The 17,613-nt window shown below is 34.8% G+C and overlaps 1 protein-coding gene across 1 annotated transcript in view; it reads right to left on the reverse strand.

Annotated features, from left to right (window-relative positions):
• Positions 1 to 15,010: 15,010 nt before the first annotated feature.
• LOC149426100 (monocarboxylate transporter 2-like) overlaps positions 15,011 to 17,613 on the reverse strand; it is a 198,886-nt gene continuing 196,283 nt past the window's right edge. Inside the window, 1 exon segment of the mRNA XM_089635251.1 lies at positions 15,011 to 17,160. Coding sequence (XP_089491377.1) covers positions 16,472 to 17,160 — 689 coding nt within the window. The 3' untranslated portion in view covers positions 15,011 to 16,471.

A 17,613-nucleotide genomic window follows, 5' to 3' on the forward strand; every position in this document is an offset into this window, starting at 1 on the left:
CATATATTCTTATATTTATTGTTAATGTTGGCGAATCTACTACAATAGAAGCTCCGGTTACATCTATGTCAAACGTGCGTAAAATTTGCTACCTGTGTCCATCCAAGGCCCGGAGGATGACCAAACACCGTTGCACCAGAAAGTGTGGTCACTGTGTAAACTGATATTTTGATATTAATTTGTTCATTATAAACCTTACTTTTGTGCCATGTAACAATTTCCTATCTTAATTAAATATTTTTGATTTATTTATAGTGTTTTATTGCGTAGTCCACTCGACGAAAGTGTAGTAACAATGAAACAATCAAAACAGTTTAGTTATCGAGGGTTAGGTTCCTAAAATAAATATGTTGTTTTTGAAGATAATATCCAAACATTTGTAGAGCAATTATTAACAGTAAACATATGAAAATCCCTAGTTACAAAAAAAATCGCAAAGTATGCTCCAAAAATTATTTAAAACACATTTTGTTCTGTTATTTAACATACATAAATAATAATTTACACTGTATCTTTAAAAGCAACTTAGGCATTTGTCGAGAGATTCTAGCTTCATTTTAAATGACTCGTGAATTATAAAATATTTTCAGAATTTTTGCTTAATTATTATCGTTTTTTTAATATTAGTGCGCTCTCTCTAACATTCTTATTTACACAATGTCTCTTTTTCAAACCATCTTCTTCTTCTTTTTGAATGCTTGCTATGGAGTCTTAATATGTACTTACATTTTGATTTTCAAGGAATATCTTGGCAGGTAATTTTGAACTTTCAGATTTTTTTCCACGTCTTTTAACATCATTACTCGGTATCCTGTGAAGAATATACATAGTATATATAATATAATAATATAGAATATACATATGTACAATATACCTAGTATATAATATACATCTGTATAATATAGAATATACATAGGTATGTACATTGATAAACATAGCACTTGGATATGCAATTAAGAAAATGGCTTTTTATGTTGGTATAAAAGCATTGTCAATAGGTATTATTTTAGATATGGCTTATCAGAAATGAAAATATTGATATTGTCAACACTTGAAGCAGTCAATGTCAAAATATATTACAATATAGTCTATGTAATTCGGGGGTTCAGAATCACAGGAATCAAGGAATCTACAAAAGCATAGTTTTGAGATAAGCCCAAATTAAGATTGGGAAGCTCATATGCCCAACTGTATCACAATGGCATTACCGAAACCAAGCTTAACTCAAAACACCAGTTTTGGTAGATAGGCCCCTGTGATTCTAAGACCCCGAATTCAAACCCACTATAAACTGAACCTCCATCCTAACCATCGGGTGATGGGGGCCGGGTGGGTTGCTGGAAAACGCATGACTTTAACCATTGAAGAAAAAAGTGTAATTTTAAAGAGACTTGAAGGTGGAGAAAGTAGTACGAAATTAAGAAGGAAATATGAAAATTAGCAAATACACAGTATCCAATTTGAAATGTGAAAAGGTAAAATTTTCGACTACGTAGCAACTACGTTAACAAGTCACGGAAAACATCAAATTCTTAAATGATCTGAAAATCCAGCTATTTCTAGATTCCAGTTATCCGAAAATTTGCTATACCGAAAAGACTCAGTTTTAGGACGGGTTGTTTCGGAGAATTTGAACAATTCATCAAATTTCAACGTTCAAGTTCTGTTATTATATCATTGTAGGCTAGTTGCTTGACAAAACTGAAATAAAAATAGACCTTGAAAAAATCTTTCACAGAACTTGAAAATGAACGTTAAAATTTGATGAATTGTTCAAATTCTCCGAAACAACCCGTCCTTAATTGTTTGCATTATATGTGACATAGTGTTTAATATTATATCGGTCGTGGTAATATATAATATATATGTATAATTATATTGATTTATTTTTGGGGTATTATGCCGTGTTGCGCTACCTCCGTCTTTATCCAACGTTTTGGACAGCATTACAGTGTTCATTATCAGGGCAGATGTGTAATATAATCAATATAATACTTTTGGCTGTGAAAATCTCAAATCATATCTATATTTTTAATGGTAAACTTTGTTCACATATCGTTGCAAACACAAGATATTTAAAAAATTACAAACGGTTCTAGAACAGTGGTTCTTAATCTTGTTGGAGGTACAGACCCCCACCAGTTTCATATGTGCATTCACCGAACCCTTCTTAATTGGAAAAATTAAATATGGTTTTTTCAAATTCAAAACATAGGTCTAATATAGGTATATATTATAGGTGCGCAAAATGAAAAAAACCGTTAAGAACCAAGAACAAAATCATTAAAACACGATTCAGATTCACACGCAGTTCAGAAATGCGCGGCTTTACCTTGGCAAATGCCACTGTCATGTTATTTTCGCAACAAAGTCTGTTCCTTTTCTTCGTTGTTATGTCCAGCATACGATAAGTTGTAACAAACGGTATGAAAATCTCCATAGCTTTCTTAGCAATACATAACAGGGTACGTTACCATTTGTTGACACCAAAAGGTTGAGAGCGTTGTTGTTCTGAGGAGTTGCTGTTGAACCTGGCTCTGCTGAATTTCAATGATGTCATCGAGGTATTCATCATTGACGGCTGTCTCACCCATGCTGAATATGAGTCTCTTGTAGGGAAGTATCCGTCGAGAGACTTTGCAAGCTCATCTAAGAATGTGGAAATTGCTTGCTTCAGTTCCGCTGGTACAGAAATGTCTCCGATTCCAGATACATCTTCGATCTTACTTACACAGTCGTCTAGCAGGAAAAGCCTTCAGGTTTTCTTCCGCTTCGATGATGTTGACTTCACCGCCCTGCATCTGTTTATTGAGATGATTGAGAGCTGCGAAGATATCATATGAATCGGGGGTGTGTCTTGACCTCCGCCGAACCCGCGAGACTGGTTCACCAAACCCCTGGGGTTCTATCGAACCCAGGTTAAGAACTACTGTTCTAGAAGATCAACAATAACAGTTCTAATAACAATATATGGAATGCACAATAATGTACTTACTTAGGCATTTCAGATTGGCTGAGGGATTTGCGTCCCCCAGTATTTAGTGTCAATGCCAGTAGTACGTAGGTTCCTTTACTCCGAGCCTTGAGGGAGAGCGCCGCTACACCTCCCAGGTGGCTTATTAGCAATTTGCGTTTCTTCATTGCGATTCTAACTTCTGAAAAACCTTTGAACCACTTCTTTGTGAATTATAGACAAAATAAAAAATGTGACAGTTTATCAGGTTGAATAATATGAAACATAAAAGTGACTGATTACTGGAAAACATATTAATGAATAGGAATAAATAAGATTATTTAAAATGTGTAATTATTTATTGTGTTTTTATTGATAATATGCATCTTCCACTGAAATACCATCAGAACAAGGACATCATTCCCACCTAACGTCTGTGCTACAAACACGTCAAGAGAGGGGAATCTATCAAGGGGTGTCTACCAAACTCAACAGTAGGGTCGACTTGCAATTTGTGCAGGATTAGCAGTTGTGTACTTAATACACGGTTAACCAAAGCAATCTCTTTGACAATAAATTGTTTTCTAACACTAAAACTTTTCTTTTTTAAAGGTCGAGTTTTAAAATAATATTGGTGAAACACTCCAATGATCTTATTAATTTGTAAACTTACTCAAACCGACGCACACTCCATTAGTCTCAGAGCAGGTTATAAAGTGATTATGTTTTGCCATTTCTATAAAGACATTGTCGGTGACATAGTAATATCTCCTGGTCATAGGCCGGTCCAGTGTGATGGGCTTTGTGGTGTGCAGGTAGGCATGGTAAACCTTGTCACAGTGCCCTTCACTGACTTTATGACACAAGGCACCTACACACAAAAATACTAACTTATATCAATAAAATAAATTTGCTTTCCTAATTTTTTATAATAATCAATTTGAGAGGGTCTTTCCCAGGGGTGATCATTAAGATTATTTTAGGACATTTAATTAAAGGTACCTTTGCCGGATTTTGGTGGACCAGAGACGATAATAATAGGCCAGGAACATAATTCTTCCTGAGCCTTTATATTGTGCTCATATTTAGGTGGGTTTAACATCTCCATGAGGGTGAGATTAAGAAGGGTATTCTCCGTTTGTTTGATCATGTCGTTACTGAAGAAGTCAGGGCTGGTCTCCTGCAAACAATTCACGTCATTGGTGAAGAATCAAAGTAAGGTAAAGATTAAATTACTAAAGGTGGATCCAGGTGTGAAACACAAGCATGAGGCACTTTTCGTGGAACACTAACCATGTGAACGAACTATCGAGGGCTTGCTACTGACGTCACAGGCGTCTCTATATCGGCTTGCTGCGATCAATTGAATCACGTTTTAGTTTACAGAGTCCGTGTGAACTGTCCACGACCCACAGCTGGTGGGGTCGCTCCAGTGGATGCACAATGCACAGAAAGCAAGTACGATCGATTGGTGTGAATGTTTGAACATAATGATGATGTAGTCAATACCTTCAGGTTTTGGTCAGCTGCTTGTCCATTTAGTAGTGTAATATTTGGAAAGAGCAAACAGCAAACATTCGTAACCTTTTCTTTAAGACTGATGGGGTTGAATGATAGATCAAGAATTCTGAGGTGCTTCAGGTCTTTCATGTAACTAATCAAATCAAACATGTGTTCTACTTTGTTGTATTTCATACTTATTTCTTGGATTCTGCAAAAAATACAATAAAACAGTACTTAAAGGTGTAAGAGGCTTCCTTAAGCCAACCCTTTGTCTTTCAACATGCTTACACGGGAGGCCCTTAGGAAAATAATTTCCCTCAGCGCCTATGTCATCTTTGGGGATACTGTGTGGGTGGTCTTTATAAGGCAAGAAACGAGAGGAAGTTCTGGGAGGAAAAAATGTATTAGGGGTGGGTAGGAATCTAGGGATCAGTGTGTCCAGGAGTGATGGACATATAAATCCAATCCTCCCTCTGCAGTGCAAGACGATGGGTAGAAACAATCCATCTGGATAGGTTAAAAGGTCTCCCCAAACTGGCCTCTCCCGATTAGACCTGATACGCAGCTGATGGGCAGGCGAATCTGCCGCCAAGACCTGAACACACCGCACCCGATGAACCCAGGCACCCCTACTAAGTCACTAAACGTAGTGAACCACTTGTGGTGACGATGGCAGAGGTGTTGGTTATCCATTGCATTGATTATGTTAACAAAATTTGCTGTAAGTATTTTTGCACATGGGTGTGTCAATCGCATTACATATATATAAATAGCTGTACCCTGCCACGCGCTGCTGTGGTCCTGAGCATTCAAGAACCTGCATGAACTTTCTGGAACCTTCCAGACTCACCGACAGTCAGCGGGCCCATTCTGAAATAATCTGAAGCATTCACGGCCTTCCCATAATAAAGTACATTTCCGTCAATCACTCCCACCCACGCTCAGTCACCCCCGCTAAACTCTCTTCCTTTCACACCGTGTGACACCGAGGGCTATCTACCACTATAACCATCGGTGGGTAGCAGTGGCTGGTTGTGAATAAAATTAGGCGGGTGGGGAAACACTGGTTTCTTTTTATAATATATATTAGATTACATAAATAATTATCTACATTTATTTCTCAGAGAAACAAGTTAGTTTACTTACATTATAGTAGTTTTCTGATAATATGATATATTTTAATGAACAACACTGTCGATGAGCAATAAATTAAAAACAAAACGAAATTACCCAATGATATTTCTGTGACCCTGGTATTTTGTCCCAGAGCAAGCTTTTTAGAGAATATAATATACTAACAAGGTTCGCTCATCGACGGGGCAGAATAGCGGTGATTAGTTAGAAAGTTGTGATTTAGCTTGAAGTACATTCTCCATCGGGAGATTTAAATTTACTGCGATACAAGTGACTCTGAATCCATTTGCAAATGATTTATTTCTAAAACGTGGGTAATATTTTACTAATTATTATTTATTTAAAACTAATGTGTGGAATAAAATGAAAACAATCCCAGAATATTTACAGTGTTACCTCAGATGATGTAGAATGGAGGTTATTAGCGCCTTGTATATTGCTTTTGTAGACATTCAAATTTCTAAATTGAAAGTCTCATTTAGCAACTATCATGACAAGGATATGACAGGGAAAGTGAGGAGAGTAGTTTTTATTTAAACAAGGAGTCACACAGAATGGTAGATACTCTCAGTATCGCCTCGGTGAAAGACCACCATTCGTAGTCAAAATGTTGCTTGAAATGGCTTTGCCGTGTTTGTTGTATGTGAATAGCCAGGTATTTCCCCACCTTCCTCTCTCAATTTCTTTCCCCTCCCCATAATGAAATCACCCAAACTTTTGGTTTTTTTTCTTCTTTCATAAGCGTTGCGTTTATTAAGGGTGCAAAAAAACATTTTACGCACCCGGTACACCAATGAAATATTTCCAATGACAGAATTTTATTGTGATCCAGATTCACAGTTTTAAGCTCCTTAAGTGTGTGGAGTCCTTTATGAGAGTCCAATAGAAATTCTGAAATATCGTTGTTTGATAGATTTAAGGTATTTATTGGAAGTCCATCAATATTCTCAAGGCGCTCTAATAAATTATTTGATAAATTCAGTTTCTGGAGAAATCTGTAGAAAAATATATTAAAAAAATCAATGTAAAAATGCTTAATTTTATGTGTTTCTTTGTTGCATGGAATCATGAACAATAATGTAAAAAAAAAAAAATTGTTAACACCAGTCCGTAGCTGAGTTGGCATCGCGTTTAGGTTCCACTCAAGAGTTGTGAGTTCAATTCCTCTGCTGGCTTAGTCCTCCATCATGACACAAGCAACATTTTTTGTTTACTGTGATGGTAGTAGGAGATTGTCAAATTATTTTCAGGTTATTCGTAAACTGGGAATGTTGGTCTTTCTTTTTAAAAATTAAATTAAAAGATCACAGATTGTAATATTTATACTTTCCGCACCTTGGGAAAAATGATGCATAGGTCTTTAGGCATTGATAACAGGATCCAGAAATTGATGAATATATAAAAAAACATATTTTTATGTAAATGAATAAAAAAATATTCTCATAACTGATATATAACTCATTATATAACCTCAAGCTTTGCAATCCTTCTATCTTTTTAATGCTGTTATGTGATAAGTCAAGAGTTACTAAACTCCAGAAATTACTTAGGTCCTTCATTTTGTCAATTTTGTTGTAGGAATAGTCCACTTCTCTCAAGTTGTAGGGATCTGATGAGAAAAGAAAATAATTAGAAATGAGCAGAGTTATTATTATGACTTGCCTGTTTTTATATATTATACTCGTATTATTATTTTATTTGGTTACCCAACCAGAAGTAAACTCAACTGTTGTCCAAAAGGCTAACAAGAATATTGTGGGAGGCATCCAAGGATCTCAGAAAGCGGAATTTACTGAGATTTTTTAAAGTTGTCAGTAAATTGTACGAAACATTCAGACATTGAATGTAATAAAAATCGTCCAGTACTTTGATGTCAAATAAACCCTAAAATAAACATATATTTTATCAGAGCGTGTTGTTTGTGGTGACCGGATAATTTATCAAAATGACAATTGTTCTCAACTATTTTAAAAAGTGATATAAAATCATGTATAGTGATGATGAAACAAAAACTAGGATAAATAAGTTACATAGGTTAGATTTATATGTAAGTTTTTTGTCATCGCTTTTAATGACTTTTTATAGCTTTTAATGTGTTGAATTGTCATTGTGTTGAGTTACCATGGAACCGTTGTTTGTACTTATATGAAGGGTGCTTGTGTCTATACACCCAGCACCGTGATAGTTGTTTTAATATAGTCGGAAACAATCTCAACGTCACGTAGATCTACGAATTCACGTGAACGTCCTCTCTTACCTCAACTTCACAGCTTCCCTATTTGCTCATCCTTGTACACTCTGTTTTCCTTCCGGTAATTCACTATTCATCTTTGCAATATTGTTTTATGCTCATTATAAATGTAACGTAAAATATATACTTATAAGAAAATTAAATATTTTGTAGACACCACTTTTATAATAATCACAATAATCTACATGATTCAAAGCCAATGGCTTATGAGCAGCAGGTTTATGAAAATATTTTCACAATCCTGACGAAGAAGCCATTTGCTTTGAAAAATGTGGATTATTAATAATTAACTGATACATACAAAGTATTTCATTTTCATATTATTAAAATGATGCCACAAAGTAATTTTTCAACCGTTGAAGAAGTAAAATATGTACCACTATATATTTACCCGTATTTCAGTAGAATGAATGAATAGATCGCAGCTTAGCACATGAGACATGTTTAATTTTCTTACCATTCTAGAAAGATTACAAATCGTGTACACTTGTTTTCCAGTAATGGGACATTCCGCTAAATGGCTGAGGCAAGAGGGAATCTTCTCCAATGTTAAAACTCCCTCAGGAGACTCTTGATCCACAGTGAAGCTGTAATCACTGGCATCTGTGACCCTCTGGTTAGGCCGGTTGCAATGCAGATGAATTAAATCCCAGTTATACTTTGCGAATATATATTGGTTCAATTGACGGAGCTAAAACGGCAATATACTGTTTAATAAAAATGGTTCTCAACTATTTTTGATAGAGTGTTGCATGTGCACTGCTGCGAATAAGCTCGTGTTTTCCACAAACACTTAGGATTGGTTGTTTCACAGATTTGAACAATTCATCAAATTTTAACCAGTTCTGAAATATTATCAGAACTTACATTGGTCTTTCACAGAATTTGAAAATGAGCATTGAAATTTGATGTAGTTCAAATTCTGTGAAACAAATCATCCTTATAAAAATAGCGAAGTTGAACAATTCAGCATGCCATGTTATAAATTTTACTAAATTACTCTAAGACCAATGGTCGTGTGAAGCTTATAAGATAGCAGCGGGAAATATAAAAAGATATTTTGGATTGGATATTGTTTGTCTGCTGTTTTCATAACGGTGACTGAGGATTCTGGTTGAGAACGGCTGTAGCGAGAAGGACCTTATTTTAATTTTATTGTTTTTTAAAGTATTATCCAGTTAAACTACAATTAAGCAGTTTGTCAACAGAATGTTCATGTTCAATTACAATGTAAATATGTATTCATATTATTATATAATATTGTTACTACTTATAAGATATTCAGATTATTATTATTGGCACGCATATTCTAAAATAATACTAAATTTACTTGCTAATAAATAACAACTATTGATTGACAATGACGACTGGTATAAAGTATTTCTAGCCATTTATGAGCCATGTTTTTTAATGTTATTTGGTAACATGCTGAACATTTTGGGCATGTTATATTCTAGGGTTTTCCATCCCGATTTATTTATTAATACTATAAGAAATATTTAACCTCTCTTTTCTTAATTTCAACCGACTTGTCTAATTCCAAAAGTTCTTGGAAAGTGGTCGTATCGTCATCAAGGGATGACATGTCCAAATTATCCTCATTCTTTTTAGGCTCGTCCAATACGACATCAGTCGCCACCTCATAGAATTTCGACAAGCGTGATATGGTGTGTCTGTGCATTATTGGGATTTGAGTTGTAATTTTCACTATCCAAATGCAAAATGTTATCAAATATGCAAGAAAATATTTAGTTTGAGATTGTGCTGTCAAGCAAATAACAAAAAAATTCGGATTTGGATTGAATAATAGATTTATGTAACAAGTAGGTACTTACATAATGACAAGGGAGTACCTACCTTCCAATTCATCTATTTCATATAATTTGCTTTTACTCGATAGCGGTGCTTTCTTAGCCATTGACTTTGTTGATGGAAATACAAATGATTTATATTTGAAGACTGTCCAAGTTTATAATGTTTAAAGGAGGACAATTTGGGAGGCGGGTATTGGTACCGCCGCCCCGGGAACCATTTATTGGATAACCAACACCCCTGCCATAGGTCACCCCAAGTGGTTCGCTACGTTTGGTGACTTAGCAGGGGTTCCTAGGTTTATGGGGGTGAGGTTTGACTAGGTCTTGTCGGCGGATACGTTTGCCCACCTACTGCGTGGCGGTAGGTGGGCAAGACCGATCTCGATCCAGATCCGGCAGACCTTTTCACCCCTCCAGCCAAACTCTCTCGACCCATCGCCTTGCACTGCAGTGGGAGGGATGGATTCATAAGTCCGTTATTCCTGGATACACTGACCCCCAGATTCCTACACACCCCTAATACCCCTTTCCTTGGCAGAACTTCCTTTACATCAAAAGATACTCCACACAGCATCCCCAAAGGTGACATAGGCCTTGAGGAATTTTTTCCTCAGGGCCTTCTGTGTGGAGCTAATGAAAAAAAGGTTGAAATAATTACATGTGCTGTTGGAAATAAAAGAAGGTATTTTACAAAATATTATTGCTTTATTAATATCAATAAATTCTAGATTGAAACAATTAACAAGATAAACATCAACAAATAAAACAGAATGATAACTTACTTTTCAAATAAATAAACTCTCTGATAAATCGTAGATACGATTGGAATCTTTGGTTATAATATCTTGTTTTCACATTTAATTAATATGTTATGTTTATGATATATTACTTTATTTTAATTAATTGTTATTAAATTACACATCAAGTTATTTATTGTAAAGGGGAAAAATATAAAACTTTATATTTACATCTACTTACAGGATTCAATTAACATTGTTTTTATTAGGAACAAATTGATTCAATATAACATTTTAAAGAAAATAGAGACATCGACACATAAAATATATGTACATATTTACACGAATTTACATATTATTATAATATGTACAAATGTACATATTTCTAAGCTGACACATCAAGATATCACAGTGCATCATGATAGTACGACATATTATATCAAACACAAAACAGAAGAATTGTTTTAACCGACTACTGTAAATTGATTTAAACGTATTCGAATTAATAAATATTTTATATCTTATATTTTAAATTTATTTTCGTGATTAATATTATTTATTTAATAAGTAATACATATTTTTCTTCCTGGGAAATTCTAAGGTTACTACGAGTTATGTATGTACAAGAAATCTAACACTGAACAAAGTTTTGGCACGTTAAACAAACACGTTTTACACCTAATTGAACAAAACATTGGTAGCTAATTATGTTTAGAAGGTAGGTTTCATAAATATTAATAATTGTGATCATTTTAAAGTAGTATCTTTAGTTTATTTAATTTTTTATGGTCCCATAGGACTAGTTAGCATATTGAATTTAATTATATTTATTTTAATTGACAATATTCTAGAATAAAATCTACTAAATGTAAATAATAAGTAAACAGCACACATCAACAGCAGAAAACATTTATCAATTCCTGATTCATTTTTCTAATTCAGTTCACAATCAAAATGGTAAATACATATATAACTTATTAAGATTAATGGTACAATTTAAAAAATCCTCTTCAAAATGTTAAATCGGTTCAAATATTATGCATGTTGTGATGGACCAAGGTCGTTCCCAATGAAGATGGCATAAACCGGCATGGCAGAGACCTCTATCGGAAAAGGCGCGTATGAATTGAAGGGAAATGCATACTTGGTTAATAATTTTCTATCAGGGATTATCAGAGGAATTGAATTGTCCAATCGGAGAAAGATTAAAACATACAAGTGACGACTACTGTATTAGAGTTAGGCGTACTGTAGGGGACGAGAGTAGGCTAGGCGCACGGTTTTATAAGAAAAGTTTTAACAATTCCAATGGTAAAGAGATCACTCACTCTAATTTAAACGAAACTGGATTACCACAAACATATTTATTTATTTATTTATCGTTTCTTTACATTGTATCTTTTTTTTTAAAGTTATAATTTTTAACCTCACTAGGACAAGCCTGTGTTGAGGTTAATAATTTTACAAAATATTAAAAAAATAGTACAAAGATTATAAGAGATTTAAAATAGTACAAATATTAAAAAAAAATAATTCAAATATTAAGATAACAATATTGTTACATTGACGTTTCTGCGAATTGGATACCTACATGGTACCTATCAGCCTATTCATTACAATATAATGCTGTAAACATGTAGGGTGACCATGATATTTAATTGCAATAAAAATGTAACAAACTATTATTTTTTTTAAACAGAGAAGAAAGAAAGAGAGAAAAAAACATTTACATTAAAAAAAGAAAAGGATGAAAAAATTAACTTATTCAAAATATTATGCCACAATTTAAAAGGACAAAGATGAAAGAATATGTTGGAAATCCTCGGATGGCAGAAATAATTTAACATTCTTTTTAAATGTACACAAGGAATTTGACGATTTAATGTGATCTGATATGCATTATATGCATTAATGGCTCGTTCATATAGGGGAAGTCCCCTTCATATGAATTTCAAAACCAAAAAATATAACACAACGCTGAAAAAGAGCATTATTGCGAAAATAACCCTTAAGATCTTGTTACTGTATACTCCATACAGGGATCGAGAGGCTTAGCTAGGGTTTCCTTTTTAAGGTATGCCTCCTAAAGGGCACCACCACTACTAGCTTAGGAAAATCGAAGGACAATGACCAGGGTGCTACAACATTTTACAAATCAGACAGAAGAAATCATCATTAATTTTACATAGGAAGAAAGATAGGATCATCACAATGTAATAATGTGAGAAAAGTAATGCGGCGGAAATATTTTAAATAATTAGAATGGGTTCTTTTTGTAAATTTGAACAATTTTTCAAATTTCAATGTTAATTTTCAAGTTCTGTTATTATTTCAGTTCTGTCAAGCGACTAACCTATAATAATATAATAACAGAACTTGAATAGTACTTTCACAGAACCCGAAAATGAACATGATGAATTGTTAAAATTTTGCGAAACAACCCATCCCTAGAGTCACGTTTAAAATAACTAAAATTAAAATTATGGTAAAGTTTGAAATAATTACAATATTGGCTGTGTGTAAAATAACTGCCAAGTTGGGGATGTAAAAGAACTGCGCTGTTGGCTATGTTTAAAATAACTGCTACATTGGCGACGTTTAAAAAGAACCGCGTTGTTGGCCATGTAAAAGAACTGCCATATTGCTGATGTTTAAAAAAAGAACCCGCATTGTTGGCTATGTGTTAACATAACTACCATATTGGCGACGTTGAAAATAACTATCAAATTGACGACGTTTAAAAAAACCCGCATTGTTGGCCATGTTTAAAATAACTACAATGACGGCGATCTTACAACGGTTGGTATTTCAGTTGATTTTTAAGCTCATCTTAAAGGTATTAATATTGGCTAAGTAGCTATCGGATATGAATCCTGACAACTCAATCCGACACAACATCCCTATGTATACGGAAAAATTATGCGTCATTGCAATGATGGCGATGCTAAATATAACTGCACTGTTGATGTTCAATGGTGGCATTTTGGTGGCAGCTTCAAGATAAGCATTTAATTAATATTGTGTCCAAGCACCACGCCATGCCTATCTTAAATAGGCACCTTTGGAAATCAGTCGATTTATTAAATGCAGTAAGATCATAGTTAGTAGTAAGATGATAGTTTTACTGTTTCCTGTTTAAGCAGTTTTAAGCTAAAGCCCAATCAGCGTAACCTAATATGTACATATATATATTATTTTAAAGGAAAACGATAGAACCATTTGACTACCGCAATAATTATGTTTGTCAGATTACGAGAAATCAATTTAAAAGAATACGTTAGCCGGTTTGTAATGAATTTTCAGAGGGTAAAATATTATGACTGTTATTTCAGGTTCTCGTTTTCTAATCTCTTTATTTCTATTTCGTATTTTGTCTGTTAGGGTGGTATGGAAAAGATTATCACAACATTTGTTTTTTCCTCCTTTTCAGTTCATGTCTGCCAAGTCGTAAAGTGTACAATGCATGGATTTCAATAATTGTATTTGTAGTTGTAATGGTAAATAAAAAAACGTGTAATAAAGTTATCGCTTTTCATATATGTTTTTGACTACTTAACTGACAACCGCAGCGTGTTTGTGACTGTGACCTTCATAAAAAAAGTGGGTGTGTCAAGCCTACGCAAGACAGAAGTGAAACTTCTAGTTTCAGCTGATGCTTGGCGTGGCGCAGTTCGCTGGTGTCTGAGAGAGAGGAAAGAAGAGAAGAGAGAGAACGTTCGTGAGCGGCTCCCCCACCTCAACAAGGTTTCACTTCAAAAATGCCACAGCCGAGAATCGAACCTCGCTTAACTGATTGAAAGCCAACCACGCTGAGCACCAACTGTAAGCAAAGCCGCATAAATTGATTATATTATGTAGGTTCTGAAAATATGAGAGCTTGTTATGTTTTATAATGTTACCTACATCACACCCAAAATATAATATATTTTTAAAAATAATGTACAATGTACAGAAATAGAATCCCACACAAGATCGCGTAGTGCGCTCTAGCGAACGGATATTTTATCAGAGGGAGATAGTTTTAATTTTTTTTTCTGTAAATTATTACATATTATCAAAATAAATAAATTAATTAAATAAATGTAATACAATTATCATAATATACGGATTAGATAATAATTTTAATCCAACACAATAACGCAAAGCGCGCTCTAGCGGAGTAATGTTTTATCACAGTGAGATAAGTGTTTTTATTATTTTGCAATATTATTTTCTTTTAAAAAATGTTCTGACCTACTAAAAAATAAGATATTGAATGAAAAAGGCGTTAAAAACAAAAAAATAATGTGCGATGGCCGAGAATCGAACTCGGATCAACTGCTTGGAAGGCAACTATGCTGACCATTACACCACCAACGCCAGTTGTCGGGATGAGCTAAGAAGCATTTATATGTTACTTCAAAACTTTGACTAGATCAAATGAACTTTAATCGGTGGTGGGGGTACCCGCATTTTCGTTTCGGTCATGAGTCGGTTTTACTCCGGTCCTCGAAATTGCATGACGCGCGTAAAGAAGTTTCACTTCAAAAATGACACAAAGTTTATTTTTATTTTTAATATTTAGCGCAAGCGATTCGGAACTTAATATTCATACAGTTTCTTTGTACATAAATCGTTTTAAAAAAATCATCAAGTTTTCCATGGAGGACAAGTATCACATCCATATAAAAGTCGATTGGTTCGAAAGCAAAATGAAATACACCAATTTTGATTCCAACTAAATATTTTAGAATAGAACAGTGATTACAAACGTTTGGTAAATAATGGACATCAAAATGATATTTTTATAAATCATCGACTGAGCAGCAAAGGAATGTGAATTCTGGTGAACATGTGTCCCGCAACACGAGGGCGCTATCGTCGATGATTGGCCTAAACACGTATCTTAGTGTAGAGCCACTTTTCATAGCAGCAATAATATTTTCATTTTAAAATTGAATTCTCCCTGAAAATGAAATAATCCCATTTTATCGTAGTGCATTGTTTTTACGTGAAAGATTTATTTTTGTGCCTAATGACGAAATAATCTTAATTGGTTATTTAGTTACAGCGCAAATCTCTTAACACGTAGAACTTAGTTAGGACACAGATAAAAATGAGTATTGCTAATTTATTAAGAATCTCGAAACGAAATACCTCCCTTGAGGAATGAATTGACAGGTTTCCTGGTAAACTTTTTGTAAAATACGAATGCACATGTCGGCACACGTCTTCATAAAAACACTAATAATTTTGCATTTTGTAACTATATATTTAAAAAAATGCAGGTGCATGAACACGTGTTCCGATATATTAGGAATTTACTAAAAGTTTATTAGGAAATTCTTACTAAATAAGCAATACTCATTAGCACAGAAAAGTGGATGGTGCCAACCAGTAAATAAAGCTTAAACAAAATTAATTTTCATTTACAACGTACAACCAAGGAAATTGATTTTTAAAAAGCTTCTAGTTTTTTGTAGCTAAAGCGATTTATGTGTGGATTTGATTCCATGGGATTAAATTATTACAATTTATTTCGTTAATGCTGAGAGTTTAAATACTTGCGGCCATTGTGCTTTCTGAATCGGAGTCTCCTTGACACTAACTTGACACTAACTTGACACCAACTTGATTGATGTCAGCCGCACGTAATGACACGAAAAACTTGCTTTAGTTCAAATTCATTCTTTTTTGGTCTCTGAAGGAGCGGCATGATTTTTCAAGAGGATAATATGAAAATTTTATTTCTAAGTTACGAGATAAATTTATTTGTTAGTACCGAGAGATTGGAAAAAGAATTACATACAATTAAAATATGTTGCGTGTACAAAACATTATTAACGTAAATGCATATTTGGTTCGTTTTCTGCATTTATATGAATATCTTGTAATCTTTACTAAGGTAATTACATGTTTTAGAATACTATTTACAGTGCTCATTATTGGAGCTCTTTCGAATTGAATAGATACAAATTTACAGTCTACGTGTACATAAATGTTTCAGAATTGCACGCTTCTCTCAATAAATAATTACAATTGATTTATTTGATAAAATACTATCTACTGAACACTTTGTAATGAAATAACATCGAGACTACTACACAGAGGTGGTGATTTGTTCAATGACTTGAACGTTTCTAATGATGGGTCGCCGGCACGAACTCCTGCAGGAACCACCGCGCGACCACGTGGGCTCGTAGCGAGCCAGACCCTCGGGGACACTCTTGGATGGCCTCAGTCTTCCGTTGTAGTTATTGTGGTGTCTGTAGGGGTACGGCGACCTCCTGCAGTTATAACCTATGCAGTTCTGTTCCTCGTTTAAACAGGTTCCGTAGTGCCCCTCGCGGCAGTCCAAAGGAGCGGCGAACGACAGAGATTTAGGCAGCCCGTTTTGCAGGTGGCCATACGGGTGGATGTGCTGCGGGTGATGGTGATTGTAGAAGTGGTGCGAGTACATGGGAGCGGGCTGATGAGCAAAGTGTCCGTAGTTAGCTCCGCAGTGGCTGAAGTTGTTCGGCGTGAACCTCGGCATCTGAGGCGACACTCCCACTCCCACTCCCGGGCAGATGCAGTCCCCGTTGGTGAGGGTGGCCGCCGTCATGGTGGAGTTGATGGAGTTGTTGGGTTCGGGCCTCTTGGAGAAGCCCACGAAGAAGAGCAAGATGGCGCCGATCATGGTGGTCGCGAAGGAGAAGTAGTAGCCAGCGCGGGGACTCTGCTGGTTGATATAACCGGTCATGGGAACACCGATTATCACAGGGAGGGCTTTGGCACCTTGGACAAATCCTGCGAACAACAAATACCATAAAGAAAACTATTTCGATGTGTTGACCAAGAAATCCCTGGAATGAAAAAGACATAGAACAAGGTTGACAAAAACCTTGCAAAAATTGGTTACCAAAGTTCCCTCACTTTAAAATCCGCTCAGATTCCATTAAAAAAATTCAGCATAAATTTCTAAGATATATTGACTACCAGTGGGCCCGGGCAGACGTTGTCCTGCTACAGACCGCCTTCTATGTAGGAAAGATGAAATTTGTAATTGTGCAATGTGTAATGTGACAATGCACCCGTGTTTTAAAATTAATTATGAAACACGTATGTTATTTGTAAGTCTATACATATTTATTTATTTATTTATTAAACGCCATAAAAGGCTTTTACAGTAATGTGAAACATGGGATTATAAGTACACAGTTCAGGGCTGTCAGAGACTTGACAATTAGAAATAGCATTTTT

Source organism: Hesperophylax consimilis, chromosome 1 (genome assembly GCF_061612785.1).
Source record: "Hesperophylax consimilis isolate HC1 chromosome 1, BYU_Hcon_1.0, whole genome shotgun sequence".
Lineage (NCBI taxonomy): Eukaryota > Metazoa > Arthropoda > Insecta > Trichoptera > Limnephilidae > Hesperophylax > Hesperophylax consimilis.